General features: G+C 39.9%; 1 protein-coding gene across 2 annotated transcripts in view; it reads left to right on the top strand.

Annotated features, from left to right (window-relative positions):
- The window catches only part of sestd1 (SEC14 and spectrin domains 1), a 136782-nt gene extending 132949 nt beyond the window's left edge, over positions 1–3833 (top strand). Inside the window, exons 17-18 of one of the 2 annotated variants that reach the window (XM_048599507.1) lie at positions 296–429; positions 2862–3833. In XM_048599507.1, the coding sequence (XP_048455464.1) occupies positions 296–429; positions 2862–2985 (258 nt within the window). In that variant the 3' untranslated portion in view covers positions 2986–3833. The remainder of the gene's footprint in view (positions 1–295; positions 430–2861) is intronic. The other variant, XM_048599508.1, reaches the window with a different exon arrangement.
- The last annotated feature ends 18303 nt before the right edge of the window (positions 3834–22136 follow it).

The raw sequence follows: 22136 nt of genomic DNA on the forward strand, positions 1-22136 counted from the left end.
AAATTTAAAGATCGTATTTTGCTTCAGGATTTGTATTTAGCAAGTAGAAGAAAGTCGAGTAATTCTCTCAACAAAAGTGTATTGCAGTGCTTTAAAAATCATGTTTTGTATTTCAGTCAAACCTACACGTCAAAATGCCACATATTTGAACAATTTGATACCAGAAATCTAATATTCTGACACATACTTTATAACTACATGTGTACTGCTTAATTAGAATTGAGTGGAATTTTATTCAGTCTATGGTTATGCCACATGCGTTATGTTTCATAATTTATAATCATTTTTTCTTCAGATACTAAAAGATAACTCACAACTAGAGGAGCACACTGAAGCCTGGAAGGAGTTTCTGGAAAGATTTGATGAAGTTGAAGTCACTGGAAAATCATTATTAGACAGATTAACAGTGCCTGTGATTTATCCTGATGGGTATGATTTAGATTATTGACACACATCTGTGCAAAGTGTCTTTCAAGCTAAGCTGAACAGCTAGTATCATTTAACAGCCACAAATTGTTGGGAAAATGGATGTATCTTCAACATTTTCAAGTGGAAAATTTTATTCCAGCAGTGTCTATACTGTAGAAAACTTTCAAAGGCCTTTTATAGAAAGGGGGTGGAAAGAATTGGTTAAAGAAATAAACAAATGGATTACATATTATGATAGAGATAGGAGAAGTGGTGGAAAGTTTGATTAAAAAAATTGTGTGAAAGAGAGGTTTAGGAAGAGAATTCGAGGGGCAAATGAAGGCTGTTTCACCACTGTCAAGAAGAAAACATGAAAAAAAGGCCAGAATTGTAGGACTGAAGGGTGTTAGAAAGAATGTCAAGCATACTGTAGGGACAAGGTGGACAAAGCCTTGGAGCAATTTGAAGAAGATTAGTTTAAATTCAATGCAGTCAAGAGCAGGGAGCAAATGGACTTCATCAAATGTGATGAACAAATCATGCTGAATGTGGGACAGGACAGGTGGGGAAAGGCTGAATTTTCAACAAGTCAAGAAATTATTAATCTGTGATATGCATGAAGAAGAAATATTTAGAGGTGACAAAAGCATGAATAACTGGTAAAGTATGACTGCCTCACTGTCCATAAGATGGCAAAAGTATCAGCTTTGTGAATGCTCCACAATGACTTGAGCTACTGCTCCAGATTTGAAATATGGATTTTCCATGCCTTCGACCATGCCTTCTTTGTGTGATTCACTTTTATTTTCTTCCTATTGACTGGGAAAGACCCTTCTCTGTGTCCCTTTCCTAGCTGGAGAAACATTTCCAAGGAAGCATTAAACTTAGGAACTACTCTTCCCCTAGCTGCAGTCATTTCTTGAAAGCAATCTTTGTGTAGTGTCTGTTCCAGGGTGTTTTAAATGCAGCTGTCACTCTTATTTCAGTTTCTGGGACCTGCTGTTACCCAACACCTGTTTTTGGGCGTTTCCAACACCCCCCCCCACCCATCAGCTGTTCACTGAATACTGCTGGTAAGATTCAGTATCATGCCCTAGCACTCTGCCTGTGCAGCTATGCATCCCGATTTGGAGCCCAATGAGAGACCAACCTTCCAGTAAAACTCAGCTACAATGGTTTGAAATTCTTCAGACACATTTGAGTGTGTGTGGTGTGAAATAAGTTGGCAGCCATCATGTAGTTTCTAATTTGAGTAGATCCACAGTGCAATAGAGTCACAAATGAGTGACTTGTTTACAATGTCATTCAGATCATAATGACAACTGAAGTGAAAATTAGAAAACAGATTTTTCTGAAGTTGAAATAAAAGGATGTAATTTGCACAATGTAGATTTTTTTTTTCTTTTTGCTGATCTGTTCTATAAGTGTACTTGAAAGTACTTGCTTCTGACACTTGGCAACAAATTCATGAAATAAATTATTCTAGTCTTCCGCATTAGCCTTCTTCACTGTGAACTCAGAGATCATGTAATATTATTTACTGTATGTACTATATTGTGATCAGTATGTGATTTAGAAGTGAAGTGTGATTTAATTGAATCTCATATCGTTCATTATCCAATGTCTTGTCTAACTTCCCAATAAATTTGTGATTAGTTTTATTGTACAAGGTTGTATAAGAGAAGTAACATTTGTTTTGGCATTACCTATTGAAATGCGTAAAGAATTATTTGCCAGTGGAATAGATCCTGTAAATTTAAACTAAGCATCAAAAGTGTAGGTAGGCCCTAGCTCAGTTGTAAAATCTGCAGCACAATAAAGTTATGCAAGAATTATGTAATCCCACAGAGTTTCTTTTAGACGCAATTTGGAGATGATAAAACCAAATAAATAGTGGAATCTCTCCTACTTTCTTAGTGTAAACCTGCCACATTCATCTAGTTAAGGGAAACAGTGGCCTGGTATTGTCATTGGGCTAGTAATCCAGAGGTCTATGCTCATGTCCTGATGCCATGGGTTTGATTCCCAACATGGCAGAAGTTGAAATTTTGAATTCAATAAAAATCTGGATTTAAAATGCTGGCCTAATGATGACCATGTAATCATTGTTGTGAAAACCTGTAGTGTCCTTCAGGGAAGAAAATCTGCCATCCTTACTCCAGTTGGCCTATGTGTGACTCTAAGCCCACAGCGATATGGTTGACTCAGAGCAAGTAGGAATGGGCAATAAAATGGCACCTACATCCATTAAACAAATGTTAAGTTTATTTTAAGTGGCTTTGTTCAGATGAAGATGAAGAAATTATATTTCAAATCATCTTGGGCAAAATGAACACCAAACATTCAGAATTCCACACAGAAGTTCATTAAAGTTTATTTTCAGCTGTTATGATTATTTTACATTTCAATAATTCTGCCTCTCCATACTTAAATGTGTTATCAATATTTTCCAGATCGGAGCAGTACTTTGGAAGTCCAAGTGACATGGCCTCTACAGCAGAACATATCCGAGAAAAGATGCGACTGGTTAGCCAAAAGAAGCCACAGATGCCAGAACACGTTCCAAAGGACAGTTAATGGATCAGCCTTTTTAGTGTATTGTCAAAAGCAAGACTGGAATCACCTCCTCAGCATACCATTGAGATAATAGAAATTTGTTTTGCATATGATGGAACTATTTACACTGGAAAATGGGTTTGCATTCCAAGTGTGCATAAACTGTGAAATTTTGATAATGGACCTTGAAGCAATTTTTGTGTACAACATGTGCAGTTATACTTTGGAAAATAAGCCTGATATCCTATCTGTGCATTATATGTGTAGAATTATTGCAGAAATACATTCTGCAAGTGAGAGAAACGGACTCCACTCCATGCATATTCTGCACAGCTTGCATTTGAATACAGGCCGTTATCAGCTTTGACTGTAGAAGCCATATTGACTAATTAACGTTGTTGCAATGGTATTAAGATCTGACAATAACGTAATATTGGAATTGAAAGCATTGCACTGAATTGAGTTCTTACCCCTAGAGCTTTTCAGTCCTGTCAACTGTTAAGTTTAGTGGTTGGTACAAAAGCTTAATGGTGCTACAAAATATTTTAGAATGTCCATGGACTAAGCAGTCCTTTTTACTGTTCTTAGACAGATGCAGTGGTACTTTTTGGCTTTTATTATATCTGTTCATAGATGTTGATAAAATATTTCCCTTGCAGTTAATGTTTTATTTTTTTTAATTTGCAGCTTTAATTTGTGCCAATATGAAATGTACATTTCAATGCCTTTGCTATAATTTCTTTGTTTTTCAATACCTAATCTGTTTTACATATTACAGTAATTACATATTACATGATATTTGATGATAAGGAGCTTTAAAATACAGATAAATAACTATGTTTTGACAGCCCAACATTTCAAGTTGCAATTTTGCATTGGAAAGTAATGGTTCTCATCCTTGCAAAATAAAATGCAATATGTACGCAAAGTATCACTGACATTTGTTTCCCTCAAGATGGTATGAAAAAAAAATTGAAAGCCCAAGTGACAGTTATGACTTTTCCATTCATTCAGGGAAGGTAGTGTCACTGGCAGCTGTGTTTATTGCCCTTAAGAAGATGGTGGTGAGTTAGCTTCTGAATTGCTGTCATCTACGGGGTATAGGTACATCCACTGTGTCTGTTAGCAAAGAGAGTTCCAGAATTTTGACCTAGTGACAGTGAAGCAATAACGATATAGTTCTAACTCCAGATAGAGTATGGTTTGGAAAATACTTTGCAGGTGGTGACAACCCCATAAATCTGCTGACTTTGACCTTTTAGATGGTAGGGATGTGGGTTTGGAAGGAGCTGTGGTGAATATCTGTAATGCTGGCTTTAAAAGAGCGTACACACATAAATTACTGGAAAAGCTCAGCAGGGCTGGCAGCACCTGTGAAGAGAAATCAGAGTTAATGTATCAGGTCTGGTGACCCTTCCTTAGCGTGTTGGTTAATCAAGAAGTGATATCAAGCTTGGGTTTAATGGCAGAAAGGTAGAAAGATTAATGGAGGTAAGACAAAATCAGAAACGTAAGATATAGGCATATATCTAAGACATGAAGCTGAAAACTGAAATTGTGATTTCATTTCAACAATATGGATGTGAATATAGGGGTATCCATAGGAGTGTAGGTGCATAGTTCCTTGAAAGTAAAGTCTCAGGTGGACAGGGCGGTGAGGAAGGCATTTGCCATGCTTTTCTTCATTGGTCAGAGCATTGAGTATACGATTTGGGAGGTCATGTTGCAGCTGTAGAGGACATTGATGAGGCCACTTTGAGAATACTGCATACAATTTTAGTATTGTTGCCATTCTATAGGAAGGATGTTAAACTTGAAAGGGTTCAGAAAAGACTTATACGCATCTTGCTGCGACTTGGGGTTTTGAGCAAATGCAGAGGCTGAATAGGCTGGGGCTTTTCCCTGGAGCGTTGGAAGCTGAGGAGTGACCTTTATGGAGGTTTATAAAATCATGAGAGGCATAGATAGGATAAATAGCCAATGTCTTTTTCCCAAGGGTGGTGTAGTGCTAAACTAGAGGCCATAGATTTAAGGTGAGGGGGGAAAGATTTAAAAGGTCTGAGGGGTAACATTTTCATGCTGAGGGTGGTGCGTGTATGGAACGAGCTGCCAGAGGAAATAGCGGAGGTGGGTACAATTACAACATTTAAAAGGTATCTGGATAGTTGTATAAATAGAAAGGGTTTAGAGTGATATGGGCCAAATGCTGGCAAATGGGACTAGGTCAGATCTGGTCGGCGTGGAAGAGTTGGACCGAAGGGTCTGTTTCCATGCTGTATAACTCTATTACAATAATTGCTGAAATCATATGCAGTGACTCTGAAGTCATATGCAACAAACCAACCATGCATTTAATTTAAACCGAAAGAACTGTGGATGCTGTTAATCAGGAACAAAAACAAAGTTGCTGGAAAAGCTCAGCAGGTCTGGTAGCATCTGTGAAGGAAAAAACAGAGTTAACGTTTTGGGTCCGGTGACATTTCCACACGTCCTGAGGAAGGGTCACCGGACCCGAAACATTAACTTTGTTTTTACCTCCACAGATGCTGCCAGACCTGCTGAGCTTTTCCAGCAGCTTTGTTTTTGTTCATGCATTTAATTTATCCACTTACACGTATTGTATAACTGTTTTGGCACACTCATTAATATGAGAACACACAAAATCTAGGCCTACAGCACACAAAAAAGTCTTGCAGCACATTGAGTCTGCTCAAGTCAAAAACAAGTATCTAACTATGCTAATCCCATTTTCTAGCACTTGGCCCATTGTCTTGTATGTGGTGGCATCGCAAGTGCACATCTAAATACTACTTTAATTTTATGAGAATTTCTGCTTCTACCACCTTTTCAGGCAATGAGTTCCAGATTCCCAGCACCCTCAGGATGAAAAGGTTCGTCCCCACATCCCTTTAGAGCCTCCTGTCCCTTACCTTAACCCCAGGCCCCTCCTAATTTTATGCATCTGAATCATCTCTTCCCCACAACCGTCACCACCTCAGTCTCCTCTGCTCCAAGGCAAACAATCTTAGTCCATGCAATCCCTCTTCATAACCAGCCCAGTCAACATCCAAGTAAATTTCCTCTGCACCCTCTCCAGTGCAATCACATTCCCTCCTACTACGTAGATTCCAGAACTGCACAATACTCTAGCTGCAGCTTAACCAATGTTTTGTACAGTTCCAGCATAAACCTCTCTGCTCTTAAACTCTGTGCCTTGGCTAATAAAACCTAGTATTCCAAATGCCTCCTTGACCTATTTATCCACCTGTCTTGCTACCTTAGGGAACTGGTGGACATGGACACCAAAGTCCTGTTATTATTGCTTCTTCCTAGGGTGTTACTATTCATTGTATTCCCTTGCCTTGTTGTCCTGCCCAAGTGCATCACCTCACATACCCGGATTGAATTTTATATATTTATGTATGGATACTGATCAATGTTTTTCTAAATTGTTTTTTGGAGTGTGTAGGTCATTAAGTGTGTGGCCCCTTTTATTTATTTTTTACATATCTTCAAACAGCAGTTAAAGGACAGTCTTCCTGCATAGTGATTTTATAGGTTACGAAGTTGTCATGCAGCTTAGAGCAAATATTGGTCCTCAGTCTCTGTTAAGGTAAGGACTAAAGACCATTTTTTTCCTTTAGCATATCTCATCTGCTGAGGGGACACCACATAGACGATTAGCAAGGAGTCTTAAAGGTTGAGTGATTGGAATAATTCTAAGTATTGTTCGATCAGGCAATTGCCTGACCACTCCCTGGAATAGCTCTCCAAATGTTGGTACCAGACGCCTGATAGAATCAAGGAATGGTTAACACGTATAAGGAGGCTGTTTTGGCCCATTGTGTCCGTGGTAAGTCTCCACAAGAGCAACTCAACTAGTCTCGCTCCCCAGATTTTTTCCATAGTTGCAAGGTTTTTGTTTTGGTCTTCAATAATTATCCAATATCTTTTTGAAAGCTACAATTGATACTCAAAATGTTTCCAGGTTGATCAGTTCATGAGAAGTCTGTCATATATAGAATTATTTTTTAAATGCTTAGTGTTAGAGGTGCACCCTAACCAAGCCACCAAGCTTGACCAGGTGAAACAGCTACACTGGCTGACACCATCAAACCATTATAAATATAAACTAGACAACTATTTGCTGATATATATGACGGATATCATTCTGTGTTATGTCATTCAGCCCATTTGTAAGCTTTGTTGTGTACGAACGCTGCACTTTCTGGGACAGTATATTAAAGGCACTACATAGCTATCAGTTAATGTTTTATCACAATAGTAGTACAAAGACTTTATTGAGTTATTTTTTTCAAAATTTTAATAGTGTAGCAATTCAGAACAACCTATACATCTGAATGGATAGAGTCAAAATGCATCTAGCATTGGGCCTTAGACTTTGTTGGTTAGCTCAACAGTAAAAAGGACAGGCTATTACAACTTTAACAGCAATTTTTATAAACTATTAAATGGATTGAAAGATGAGGACCAAGGCTGGATAACAACTTCTGTACATTAATAGTTAAAGCAATGCTAGACTGCTTTACTTGATGACATTGTGTGCTGTTTTCTTGTCTCTTTGATCTCTTTCTTTCAAATGTTGGCTTTGTCCTCATCCTCATTCATTTTTTTTTTGCAAGTCTGTTTCCTGCTCATCACCTTTGCCTATCTTCTCTGCCCATCCTTTTTTTTAGAATTTACATATAATTTACAAAGAGACCAAAAGTAATGTATCTAATTTTGCTGGCAATGCAAAATTAGGTGGAATTTTAAGCTGAGAGGAGGATGCAAAGTGTCTGTAAAGTCATATAGACAGGTTAAGTGAGTGGGTAACTATGGAGTATAATGTCAAGTAGGAAGTTATTCATTTCGGTCATAAGGAAAAGCAGAACATGTTTAAAAGGTGAAACTTATAAATACTTACATGTAAAGAAGTTTTTCTACAATCTTACATAGAATGTAAAGAGTTAGTGTGCAGGTACCTCAAGCAATTAGGAAGATGAAAAGCATCTAAACCTTTATTGTGAAATGTCAAAAGTGAGGATGCTCACTTTTTATTGCACCATGTTTACTGCCATTTGTGACTTGTCAGGTACTGGAACAGACTGTTCAAGTGCAGCAAGATCTGGACAACATTCAGTCTTGGGATGATGTGTGGCAGGTAATAACAAGAAAATCTAGCTGTTGCCCCTTGACATTCAAAGGCATTAGCTATCACTGAATCCCTCATTATCAATTTCCACCAGCTTACCATTGACCAGAAATTGAACTTAACTGGATTAGTGCAGCTGCAACAACTCTTAAAGCTCAACACCATCCAGGACAAGGCAGCCCACTTGATTGACACCGTATGTAACAGCTGCACCGATGCACAGTCTCTGTACCATCTACAAAATGCACTGCAACAACTCACTAAGTTTAACACCAGCTTCCAAACTTTGACCTGTACCACATAGAAAAACGAGAGCAGCAGATGTATGGTAGCACCAGCACTTGTAAGTTTCCAGTGTCATGGACACTGTCCTGACTTGGAACTATAGAGCCAATCCTTCACCATTGATGGGCCAAAGTCCTGTAATTCCCTCCTCAACAGCACTGAGCGTACCTACACTAAATGGACTGCAATGGATCAAAAAGGCAGCTAACTACCTCAAGGGCAATTAGGATTGGGCAACAAATGCAGGCTTGACGTTTGACACCCACATCTCATGAACAATTTTTTTTAGAATAAGCCTATAGATGGAATACTAACCCAGAATACTTTAGAGAACTTCTAAAAGCATTTTAACATGGTATAGACAATTGAAGTGTAAAGTGGTATCCGGTGTCATTCCAAGTCTTATTTCATTCATAAAAAGGATTGATTACTGTTTGTACCTGTTGTGCCAGATTACTCTGCAGAATAGGTTCATCAAGAACGTGGGCTTCTATGAGACTTGCACTTTTGCCATTGTGAATGAGATGGATGCGAAATGAGTCTGAATAATGAGTTCTGGGCTTTGTGAAAATTAATAATTATGCCTCCCAGCCTGGTTATAATCTCTTCCAACCTCCTCCGTCGGGCAGAAGATTCAAAAGCTTAAATACACATACCCTTTAGATTCAAGAACAACTTCTTCCTTGCTGTTATTAGACTTCTGAATGGACCGCTCAAATATCAAGGTCAGCATTGACCTTGCTCTTTGTGCACCTTCTCTGCCGCTGTTACGTTGTACTCCTTGCTGTGTTTTATTATTCTTATTCACTTTGTACAGTATGATCTGCCTGTGCTGCATGCAAAACCTAGGTACATGTGACAACAATAAATCAAATCAAATCAAAACTTTGATGAAGCTCCAGAAAATGTAAGCCAATAGTTAGAGATGCTGGTAAAAGAAGCCAAATGGATTACAGCCTTTTCCAGGCTTTTGAGGCTTTCTGTTGGAAGTTACATAAGTCACATGTTTAGTTTTCACGATCAGAATAGATCATTTCTTCAATAGAGAATCTATTTTAGACCATAAGATCATTAGACATAGGAGCAGAAGTAACCCATTATGCCCATCAAGTTTGTTTTGCCTTTCAGTGTGATCATGGCTGGTCTGATAATGCTCAACTCCACTTTCCTGCTATACACCCATAACCCTTGATTCCCATACGGATTAAAAATCTGCCTTGCATTGTTTGTACAAGATTTCACAGGACTTTTTTTTTTACATTGATACTTGAGGATCTTTCTGAGATTTCAGGCTCATTTTTCTTTTAAACATTTCAGATAATATGGATGTGTTATTCAGCCTTGATTAATCACAAGAGTCTTTACTGTAATTATAACCTTCCATTGTTAAACTGACAAGGTTCTTAAATATAAGAGCAATGTAAAAGTGATACTTTGGAGGTGCTGGAATTGATAGAATGAAGAGTTCCCTGTACAAGTTGAGGAAGCAGGGAACAAAAGTCATAGTTTCTCCTTTCACAGGAAATGCTCAATTGCAGATGAGGTGAGATTAACTCCTTTCAGTCCTGAAGAACACATTAATGATATCTCTGAAAGAAAAAATGATGCCATAAGAGTAAATTATTCATGAAAATAATGTGTGAATCTGCAATGGCCCAAGAGCATAGCTAATTGCTCCTGTGAAATTAGAAAGAATTTTGTAATTGAGACCTTTTGAATAATTGCCAGTTTTACTTTTTTTTGCCTCCTCTAGGACATGCATAGTTGGTATACATATGTGATATCAAAGGATGTGAAGTACCAATGGACCCGATGGCCTTTTTCTCACCCTGTATGCAGAACATAACACCATCCCTTTATTCTAATTGTTTGTTTCTTTTCTTCCTACACATTCCTTCTTCACTTTGTGCTGCACAGAGATAGATCCATTTGTTCAGATGCATTATTGACCTGACATAAATGACATTACAGGAAAATTGTCACACTGTTGTTTTTGACCTTTCCTTATCTTTGTTTATTGCAAGTCCATACTGACATTCCAGAGTGCAGTGAAAATAGTTATTATCAGTACTGCATTGCTCCTTACTGAAGTGTCACAGATGTTTTCTGGAACCTTCCTGGAATGCAGACAGCTGCTCTAAATCTGAAGGGCACTGAATATGCCAAATAAAAATTTGCGTCTTAAAGGTTGAAATGTGAAATAGTTTGCTAAAGTGTTTTGTTTTGTCATTTCCATGTCATTTTTGTGTTCTATTTCAGGCTGTCACAAGTTAATATCTAAAAATAGGAAGCAGCACATAAGAAGATGGGATTCAAAATCACATTAGTAACTGAAAACCTGCAGGAAAATTTTTATAAATCATACAACCAGAAGTATCACAAGAAAAAGAAATCTTCATGTATAGAATTAATAAATCACCTTTGTTAACATGTACAGGAGTGTATACATGTTTCTCTCTTACAAGATGGCCCCACATGAAGAAAGCCATTTTGTCAAATTTGCTCATCCATCCAAGAAGAGACAGTTCCCCTGCCTACCACCACTTCCTCCCCATCCATTCAATGTAACTGGCTCCTACTAGTGCCTGAAGCTTTTAACTTAAATGCTTCCTTTTAAGTCATGATCACTGTTTTTGCATGGAGAAATTTTGACTTCCGTTATAAATTCTCTCAATTTACTTTGAAGTATTGCTGTGGGATTGTCATTTCTCTTAAATAAATGCAAGTTTATGTAGTGCATTTGATATCTGCAGGACTAGACAATGAGCAGAATCTTCAGTTGTGCAGTCTAAGTCTGGTGTCAGTGGTCATCACTTCCACTCAAGGGTGGGTCATGTTTTCTCACACACTTTCTCAGCTTATTACACTATCCTTATGATCCCAGCTGATGGGTATTACTGAACAGGCCCGAGCTCTCACTGAAGCCTGGCTTGATAGATCAAGCTGAACAGATAACTGCTGTTGTTGATAGATCATATTTTTATTTGTTTTGATTTTAATGAAGTGGTCAATCATTGAAATATAAGCACACAATGTTGCCGATTTTGCTTTGACAACAAATCAGAAAGTCTATTAACAAAAGAAGTGTACATGATTTTTACAAATTGAAAAGAAACACAATGGTTTTTGTATAATACCCAATACTGGGGATGCAGTGGCCTTGTGGTATTATCACTGGAGAGACCCAAGAAATATTCTGGGGACCTGGTTTCAAATCCTGCTACAGCATGTGGTGGAATTTGAATTCAATAAATATATGGAATTAAGAGTCTAATGATGACCATGAATCAATTGTCAATTGCTGGAAAAACCCATCTGGTTCACTGGTGTCCTTTAGGAAGGAAACTGCCACACTTACCTGGTCTGGCCTACATGTGACTCCAGAACCACAGCAATGTGGTTGACTCTTAGCTGCCTTCTGAAATGGGCAATAAATGCTGGCCTGGTCAGTGACACCTTCATCCCATCAATTAATTAAAAAGCCCTACCAAAGTAAACAAAAAGCATTTAATTCTTAACCTAGACCTCAAAAACATTTTTAAATTAAACCACCATAGCTACAGAAATCCAGTACAATACAGCACAGGAACAGGTGCTTTGGTCCACCAAGCTTGCACCAATTCTTAATTCTTATTTAGACCCACTACTTATTGCCCATGTGCAGTGCCTGCCCGTCTGTTTGTCTCCCATTCATTCTATCAAGATACACCTTAAACGTTGCTAACTTCTACCACCTCCACTGATAGTGCATTCCAGACACCCACCCTCTGTATGAAAAAATTTACCCTCTTGCTTGAAACTTGTGCTGTCTTGTAGTTGACCTTTCCACCCTGGCTTTGCCTCTCATAATTTTGTGGACCTCTATCAGGTTACCTCTTAGCCTCCATTTTTACAGTCAAGACAATCCGAGCTTATCAACCTCTCCTTGTAACTAAAACCCTCCAGACCACGCAACATCCTGGTAAATCTTCTATCACCTTCTCCAAAGCATTCACACTCTTCTGGTAGTGTGGTGATCAGAACTGCATGCAATATTCCAAATGTTGCCTAACTAAACTGTTGTACAACTGTAATATAACTTGCCAATTTTTACAGTCGATGGCCCGGCCAATGAAGACAAGTGTGCTGTATGCTTTCTTGACCACCTTATCCACTTGTGTTGCCACTTTCAGAGGTCTATGGATCTGTATGCCCAGATCCCTCTGGATGTCAATGCTTGTAAGGGTTCTGCCATTTATTGTATAATTCACACCTGAGTTTGATCTTCCAAAATGCATCACCTCTCATTTGTCTGGATTATCTCCATCTGCCATTTCTTTGCCCAAGCCTGCAAACTATCTATATCCAGCTGTACTTACGAGTTAGTTATTAATTTCTGACACACAGAAAAACCCATGACTCTTCAAGAACTTAAATATGCAATAAATAATAATAAAAATATATATGAATCTTACAGTTTACATCACAATATGCACGTGAGTTGTTGTGTAACTGCAACGCCAATTCTCATGAGCCATGAGGTTCTCAGCCCTGCCAGGACCTCCAGCGTTGAATTCCCAGAAGGCATATTTAACGGTCACCTGGACAGCCTTTCACTCACTGAAAGTTTTCAGCATTCTTCAGTCTGTGTTTGTCACTCCTATTCCCTCCAAAGATGTCTTGCACCAAACATAAAACTGATCCCATGGTTTAGCAATGCCACATGAGAGGTTCTCATCTGGGCCAAACAGGAAAGAAGAGAGGTTCTGTTCTTCGGTGGTGGCAGCAGGAGGCTCACACATCAGCCTGAGGTTGATGTACAGATCAGCAACCATGGGCTCCAAACACTTAAAAAAAATCACAAGATCCAGTGCAGGAGAAGGATGAATGATCACCTGTCCTCCACAAGAGTAAGCACTGGCTGGTCACTGCATTTTAGCACGCATCGTGCATCACTTTGTCCAATTGTGCCAGCACAGATGCATGTCAGATAGGATAATAATGTACAAACCTCAGCATCGTGGATTATGGTGACAGCCATGTCATGCTGTTAATTTTACACCAGTTGCAAGATAGAATCACAGCCAGTCACAAGTAAGTGCTCAGGACCTGACTAGGCTCTGCATGTTCATAAAGTGCCTATGAGCACATTGCAATCACACTCAATCGTTCTCTTTCTTTGTCTGCAGGACAAGATGATCCACAATAGCAGGGAGAACTCATTAAACACTGTAGAGGGTGCCTGATATTAGTGTTTTCAGCTGCACATGTAGTAGGAGAGCCCCGTGACCATGCCTGCTTGGATGGAGAGATTGGACTCTTGCATGAAGCCAGTGCAGAAGCCAGCAGGATACCCTTCTCAAATTTGCAGGCAATGTGAGATATTACTTAGATAAAGGACTATGTATATTCAGCAACTAATTGCTTCACTTCTCTGCTCCAGATACTAGCAAACAGCAGAAGAAGAGGAGTTAGTCTCCACCATCCCCACCCGCCCCCCCCCCCCCCCGCCCCAGCACCACCACCACTACTGAGGAGGATGTCTCTGCAACCTCAGAGGATACACTGGCATGGCACTGACCTGCACCCTCCACCAGAACAGGCATTCACCTAATGGGTCTAGAATAAGCTCAGGGTCATAATTTGACCACTACTCCACTGACACTAATCCACAGCCAGTGGAGGAAGCAATGTCCAAGGTTTCAACACTCAGAGGACTGAAGAAGGCCAAAAGTCCACTCAACTCCATGCAGATGATGAGCCTCTGTACTCAGCCATGAGCAACATGTTGCAAGTACAGAGACTGCAGGGCAGCGTCAGGCAGAGGTGCCTGAGGCCATCGGTAGACTGGAATGAAAGATGGAACAAACCGTACAAGTTATGTCTACTGTTGTCGCTCCAGCGTGCAAGCACTTGTAGTCAGGTGTGGCAGCTGCCCTGGAGATCAAGGTCCAGCAGAATGCATAGTGGCTGCTGGTTATATGCTCAGACCTGCACTCCATTGCGCTGTCAATGCAGTGCATCAAAGGCAAGGTGAAAGGGGATTGAGGCACCTTGACCTTCTTTCAGTTGCACCTTCACCTTTTCCTTCCATTGGGAGGCAGGGCACCAGCCATGTCACCTGGGAATTCATCTCAGAGCACTCTAGAAGTACACGGCCTCTTCACCTATCTGTGTCAGTGACACCATTGCCTTCAGCAGATCAGGCTGAGGACGGTGCACCTATACCTGGTGTAAGACTGTGACTTTGGGCCAGGACCATCTTTATACCCTAGTGACAGCCACAAGAGATTAACAGTTAACTGGCTGCCTCTGTCTGGTTGTTAAATGTTCCTGGTTACAAAGTGTTCAGTAAAGGAGGCAAGAAAAGAAAAGGAGGAGGTATGTTTTTTGCTTAAGAAGAGCATTGCAGACATAGAGAAAGAGGATGTTTCAGAGGGTTCAAGGTTAGAATGGATTTGGCAAGAGCTAAGGAATAAGAAGGGTGCAATTGCATTGCTTCGTGTAATATATAGACCACCAGCTAATGGGAAAGGTGAAGAGGAACAAATCTGCAAGGAAATTACAGGGAGGTGTAAAAATCATGGAGTGATTATAATGTGTGATTTTAACTACACATCAATCAACTGAGATAGTGATAGGCTGCTAAGGTACCAAGCAGGTGGCTAGGCAGAGGGATTGTGGGGAAAGGTAGGCAAGTATTGGTGAATGTAGATGGCTTGGGGGGAGTGACTAGGGGAAGCATAATGCTTGTGGGGTTGGCAGGATGGGCATCTAGGAAGAGGATGGTGTAATGAACCAGACCAAACTCCCTCAAAATATATCAAGGAGATAGCCTAGACTCTAACTTTTCTGTTATTTAAATGCAAGTGTAAGATGCTATGTTCCAGATGTGATTCATTGGTCCACTCCTAGGCTTTAAGTAAAGCATACTTTATTCTTCCAACACAGTTAAAATGCAAACAAAAAGGAAGAATTGGCATTGAAATATATAATAAAATAATACATTACTTAACTACTAGTCATCAACTGTTCTAATATAGCGGCATTCCATAAACACATCCTTGTCAAAGGCAAATTCAGCAAAACAGATTGTCCAACAATGGCCCGTTATTGTTTATCAAACCTCTTACTCTGGTCAAATAGCTTATTGTGCATCTATTAACCCCTTCCCAACTAGTCTCTTATTCCCTTCTGTGTATTTTTTTTCTCTCCTCTCTGGCTACTATTGGTCCCATACCCTCCCCATTGCCTCTATTCTGTAACTCCAGTCAGTTGTCTTCCTCTAATATCAAATCTCACTGCATCATGTTACCTTTGCTTTCAAGTGTTTCAAAGATAATCACAAAACACAACTGTTTCAATTATGTATTCAGCAGCGTATCTTCCAAATATAAATTCTTCATATTAAAAGTTCTGACTGGAGTTCAAATATGCTCCAGTCTGGATTGGAGTTCTAAACCATTAGATTCTCAGCCAATTTCACTGAGATCACTGATGTGGTAAGGATTCCCATTATGGTACTACCACTTGATCAATTCTCTGAAACTTCTCTGGTTATGTAGGTCACTTTGAATTTAGAATCGAGCCATAATTTTATTGTACAATAAAGTAAAATCACTGTTAATAGGTATGGAAGAAAAAGGTATGCAATCACTGTAGTGCAGTTCTAACCTCACACAAGTGTGGAAAGATAAACTGGTGTGAGTGATATACAATTGGCAGATCTGTAGTAGCTGTGATGACAAAAATGGAACAAGTTTCTGATAAAGTACAGCATACACAATCCCAGCTATTTTTGTAATCTTGTGCAGTTGACACTTAGTCAAGTTTTATTACAAATATATGACAAAGTTACTTTAATAGTTGTTTAAAAATCAGTGAAGCCAAATCTCTGAATTTTATCAGCAGTTTTGATACAAACCCAGATTTTAGGAATAGTTTAAATGCTTCTGAGGAAGTGGGAAGGCTGCAGAAAGACTTCGACAAGGTAGGAGAGTAGGCATAGAAGTGCCAGATAGATTAAAATATGGGAAAGTGTGAGCTTGTGCACTTTGGTTGGAAGAATAGAGGCATAAATTGCTTTCTAAATGGGGAAAGGTTTTGGAAATCTGAAGCACAAAGGGACTTGGGAGTCCTAGTTCAGGATTCTCTTAATGTGAATATGTAGGTTCAATTGGCAGTTAGGAGGGCAAATACCATTCATTTCAAGAGGGCTAGCATACAAGAGGAGGGATGTACTGCTGAGGCTTGAGTCAGACTGCATTGGGAATATTGTGTGTTTTGTGCTGTCTACATAAGCAAGAATGTGTTGGTCTTGATGAGGTCCGGAGGAGTTTTACACGAATGATCCCAAGGATGAAGGGCTTGTCATATGATGAGCAGTTGTGGACACTGGGTCTGTATTCAATGGAGTTTAAAAGGAAAAGGGGGGATTTGAGTGAAACTTGCACAATACTGAGAGGCCTGGATAGAGTGGACGTGGAGAAGATGTTTCCGCTAGCAGAAAAGACTCGGACTCGATGGCAGATCCTCACAGCGAAGGGACAACCCTTTAGAGCTGAGATGAGGAGGAATTTCTTCAGCCAGAAGGTGGTGAATCTGTGGAACTCATTGCCATGGAGGACTTGTGGAGGTCAAGTCATTGAGTGTATTTAAGATAGTGACATATCAGGGGTTACAGGGAGAAAGCAGGAGAATGGGGTTGATAAGCATATCAGCCCTAATCGAATGGTGGAGCAGACTCAATGGGCTAAATGGTCTAATTCTGCATCTATATCTTATGGTCTAAAAAATACCAGCTTTAACCAAAACACTGCAATCATTTAGTTTGAAAAAAAATATGCAATGTGGCCTGAATGGAAAATGAAGTTGATTTTACCAAATAAAATGCAGTTTTAGAAATTATTGAGGTCATCGACATGCCCGCCAAGCCAGTGGGTTTGGTTGCTAAAATTTCGTCACCCTGCTAGGTAACACATGCCTCTGGTGAAGTGTCGGTGTTCTGCCCAGCTTGTTATTTATATCTGTCGGTAGGTTACTTGTAGTTTTGTGCATTTATTTGTTTGTATATGCCATCGTTGAATGCAGGAAGCCAACATCAATAAGGACACCACAGTGATACTACTAGATCTGTGCCTCACAACCCACTTCACCTTCAACAACGGCATATACAAACAAATCAATGAAACACCAATGGGATCCCCAATATCAGGGCTGATTGCAGAATAAGTAATGCAAAGGTTAGAACAGACAGCACTCCCCACTATACAACCCAAACTTTGGGTCCGATATGTAGAAGACACCTTCGTGATTATCAAACGCACAAAACTAGAAGTAACCCACCGACACATAAACAACATCCTCACCGGGATAAAATTCACAAAAGAAGAAGAGAACAACCACCTTCCTGGGCATAATGGTAGAACGCACAAACAACGGGGAACTCCAGACTAGCGTATATAGAAAGACCACACACATACAGACCAGATACTCAATTACACCAGCAACCACCCAACACCCATAAACGGAGCTGCATCAGGGTACTATTTAAACGAGCCACAACACATTGCAGCAACCCGGAACTACGCAAAGCAGGACAGGAGCACATATATGGAGTGTTCAAAAGGAATGGATACCCGAAAAGCACAATCCACTGTTACCTCCGAGATAGACCACAACAGGAACACACAACACGACCAGACTCACCAAACACCCTACCATACATCAAGGACATTTCAGAGATGACCACAAGACTACTCAGACCCCTTGGTATCAGGGTAGTCCACAAACCAACAACCATCCTGCGACAGCTACTGACCAACGTAAAGGATCCCATACCCAAAACCAGCAAAACCGGTGTAATATACAAAATACCATGCAAGGACTGTGAGAAACATTACATAGACCAAACCGGGAGAAAACTGACAATACAGATACATGAACACCAAACAGCCACCAAGAGACACGACCAATTCTCACTTGTCTCACTACACATGGACAACAAGGGACACGAATTTGACTGGGACAACACATCCATGATCGCACAAGCTGAACAGAGACATGCCAGGGAATTCCTGGACACCTGGTATTCCAACTGAAACTACATCAACAAACACATTGTAACACATTGTAAACACATTGTGTACAAAGCACTGAGAAACAGAACTGGAAGTAATAGCAAACACCCCAACAAACTGAGGCATATAAATAACAAGAAGGACAGAACACCAACGCTTCACTGTAGGTGCACTGACGATGTTACCTAGCAGGTGACAAAACATTTGCATCCAAACCCACTGGCTCGGCGAGCATGTCTACAACCTCATCCACAAGCACAAATCTTCTCGGAAGCTTTAGAAGTTATTAGAGAGTGACAAGACAGTTGTCTTTATTTTCATTAGTTTTGAATCACCCACCCCTTTTAGGTTCAGCCTGATTTTCCAAATAGAAATTAGGCAGACAACTAACATTGGCCAAATCAACATCATGGTTTTAAAAAAGTAAATAACTGCAGATACTGGAAATCAGACACAAAAACAGAAATTGCTAGAAAGACATAGCAGGTCTGGCAGCATCTGTGGAGAGAAATCAGAGTTAATGTTTTGGGACCAGTGTCACTTGTTCACAACTTCGGAACCAATATCATTATTTTCCTACTTCTGCCAAATTAAAATTATTCCATTGAGTTTCTTAAACAACAGCAAGCCAAGATTGCAAAACTGAAATAACTGCATAGAGGCTAGGATCCCGTTGCCAAATCCCCCTTCATTTCCTTGTGCACTGTGGCCAGCCAGATCAGAGTCAGTCCCCCAAACTGAGGAGATTCTAAATCCCTGTTAATATTGGTCAGCCAGGGCTTCCTGATTGACCCAGATTTACAACCCCAATCAACGATCAAGTACTCAACAAGATCGACCTGGTTATAGTCACTACAAAAACCAAATTGTCATTACAGTTGTGGACTGACAGTGCATGTTTGGGTGCAGAACTGCCTTTTCAACATGACACTGATGCCAGGGATGCCAGTCAATTCTGGGATATCCCTACAATGGTGAATTACATAGAACATAGAGCAATATAGCATGATAACAGGCCCTTCGGCCCACCTTGTCTGTGCCAATCATGATGCTATTCTAAACCAATTGTTAAGAGAATGGAGCAAGTTAAATTGCAAATTGAATTGTTCAAGAAAGATGGCATGAATCTGGAAGGTAGTTAATAAACAAGTTTCCTAAGATGTGGTGACACAACCTGCTGGGCCTCTTCACGAAAATCCCTTTAAACACTTAATGCAACAGGAACTTGACCAAAAACAGTAAGATACAGTCTTTAGGCAAATGAAGCGAATGGACAACAAGGTGACATTCATTTGTAGCACAGAGGAGTTCATGTTGTCCATCAAGTCCATGTTGACATCCCATGAGATAGTCCAGCTAGTCCTACTCTTGTTGAGATGGAGATAATGTCAGTATGAGCCTACTGACTTCAATTATAATAGAAAAACAATACATTTTAAAAGGCTCGATTCTTATAAAGATTCATGTTCAGAAGGATTTAGGTCTACTCATACAAGGAACACGGTAAGTTAGCATGCAAACACAGCAAGCAATTAGGAAGATGAATTGCACGTCAGCCTTTTATTCTAAGAGGGTTGGAGTACAAAAATTAACTTGTACATTGGTAGAGGACTGGTGAGATCACACCTGCAGTACAATGTACAATTTTGATCTCCATATTTAAGGAGCTTTATATTTGCATTGAAGGTGATATTGTGTAGTTCACTAGTTTGGTACTTGAAATAAGAATGTTGCCCAACAAGAGACTGAGTAAATTGGAGTTTTAAAAGAATAAAAGAGAATCTCATTGAAACAGGCAAGATTCTGAAGAAAATTGACAGGGTAGACGCTGAGATGTTGTTTCCTCTATATGGGGAATCCAGAGTATGGGTTCGTAGATTTAGGATAAGAACAGGGATTAAGAGAAATTTCTTCAGAGTCGAGAGTCTGTGGAATGTTCTTGCCCATGGGTTGTAGATGCTTAATTATTGACTATTGTTTGAGGCTGAGGTAGACAAATATTTGGTCTCAGAGAACCAAGAAATATTGGGAGCAGGCATAAAAAAGTGAAGGCTGATGATTGTGTTGAATGGGGAAGCAGGTTTGAGGTGCTATAGTATCTAGTCTGGTTCCAATTTTATATGTTCTTATATTTTTATGGCATGTAGAATCTGTGTACCAGCAGATTAGTAGGGCTTGTGAGATTCCCTCCCTTGGGAGTTGCAGTGGGATCATGAACCTGATGCCCTCTCTCAGGATGACAGCATTTGTGTTTCCACCACACCAGCTCTGGTACTTTGCTTGCTGCTGTCTCTCAGCCAATCACGTAAGACTGCTCTTCACATGGTGGGATGGTGCAGTTTGAATTGTAGACCAAGAGCTGCTAGAGGACATCTTGGAAATCTGATTCTGCAGTTGAATCAAAGGCACCTGTGAAGTAACCACAAAGAGAATGTGTGAGGTTGAATCGTCGATCTTTATTTTTATAATGGAAGTATTAAATATGTTATGAGAAGGTCAATGCTGGTGAATTTATTTCAGGATCTTGGAAGAGGGGAAGCATTCATAGAGTTTCCTGTTTGGAATGATATGTTGGGAGACGTTGCAAGGAATGTCAAGTCTGAGCGTACTCACTCAGACAGTTGTAATATAGGGAGCTTTTTATTTCAAGCCACATTCATTTTGCTGCTCCCTTGTCAGGTTTTCTTTGGATGTCAAGCAGTGTTCTCATGATGGTACATTTGTACAGGATGCTGCTGACCAGCACAAATTTTGAGCTACGTGCAATCAGTTAATGTCTCCCTCTAACACTGGGGAATATTCTACCAAGCAAATCATGTGCCCACCTATTCCTGTTTCTCTTTATTTTACAGAGATGTATAGTGTGTGCAGACATAATTTCTATGTTACCCACTCCTGCCTGGGATAATCTGGTTTAATCTGACTGCCACTGTTATGGCTGTTGGCAGCTCCCCCTGATTTGAGGCAGCAGGCCACCTTGTAGGAGGCAGCTCAGTTGAGTGATCATCTCCTTGTCGAATCTGTGCGAGCTCAGGCATTGATCCTGCGTGAGATGGAGGATTGAGAAGCGCTCTCTGAAAACATGGTGGGCATGACCCTCTTCCCATCGGTCTTCACAGAACTACCTCTCCCTACTCCATTTCTTGGCCATGTTGCAGAGCTGAAAGTTTTGCGACTGCAGCCCACATACTCCTTGCACGCTCAGTACGTACAGGTAACCAAAACCCTGTTGTTTCTCTTGAATGCAAGTATCAAATTACCAAAATGCAGCACATTCACCACCTTCGTAATGCACTCACTTCACCAACAACGCTCCATTCCAGTAGTGTGAACCATTTGTAAAATGCAGTGCAGTCTGTGCTGTAGGTATCCAGAAGCATAATGCATGTCATTTACAGCCTTTGGGGTTTCCTTATGTTGGCATCAGCATACTTCACTGTTATAACCATCCTTATTTCCTACTGAACAGAAATTTGCAAACTGATTGCAATAATTATTGAATTTCGGCAATTTGTACAGTGGTCCTGTGCTAATTTTTAAACAGTTAACCAGTGTTGAAATGCCCAAACTCACTTACTCTTGATCCAGAATATAATTTTGTAGCAAAGAAACATTGAAAAAAAAATTCAGCTTAATCTGTGATGTTTGCTCTTGAAGTTCTTTATTGATTTATA

This window comes from Rhincodon typus, chromosome 7 (assembly GCF_021869965.1).
Source record: "Rhincodon typus isolate 14 chromosome 7, sRhiTyp1.1, whole genome shotgun sequence".
NCBI classification, from domain to species: Eukaryota; Metazoa; Chordata; class Chondrichthyes; order Orectolobiformes; family Rhincodontidae; genus Rhincodon; species Rhincodon typus.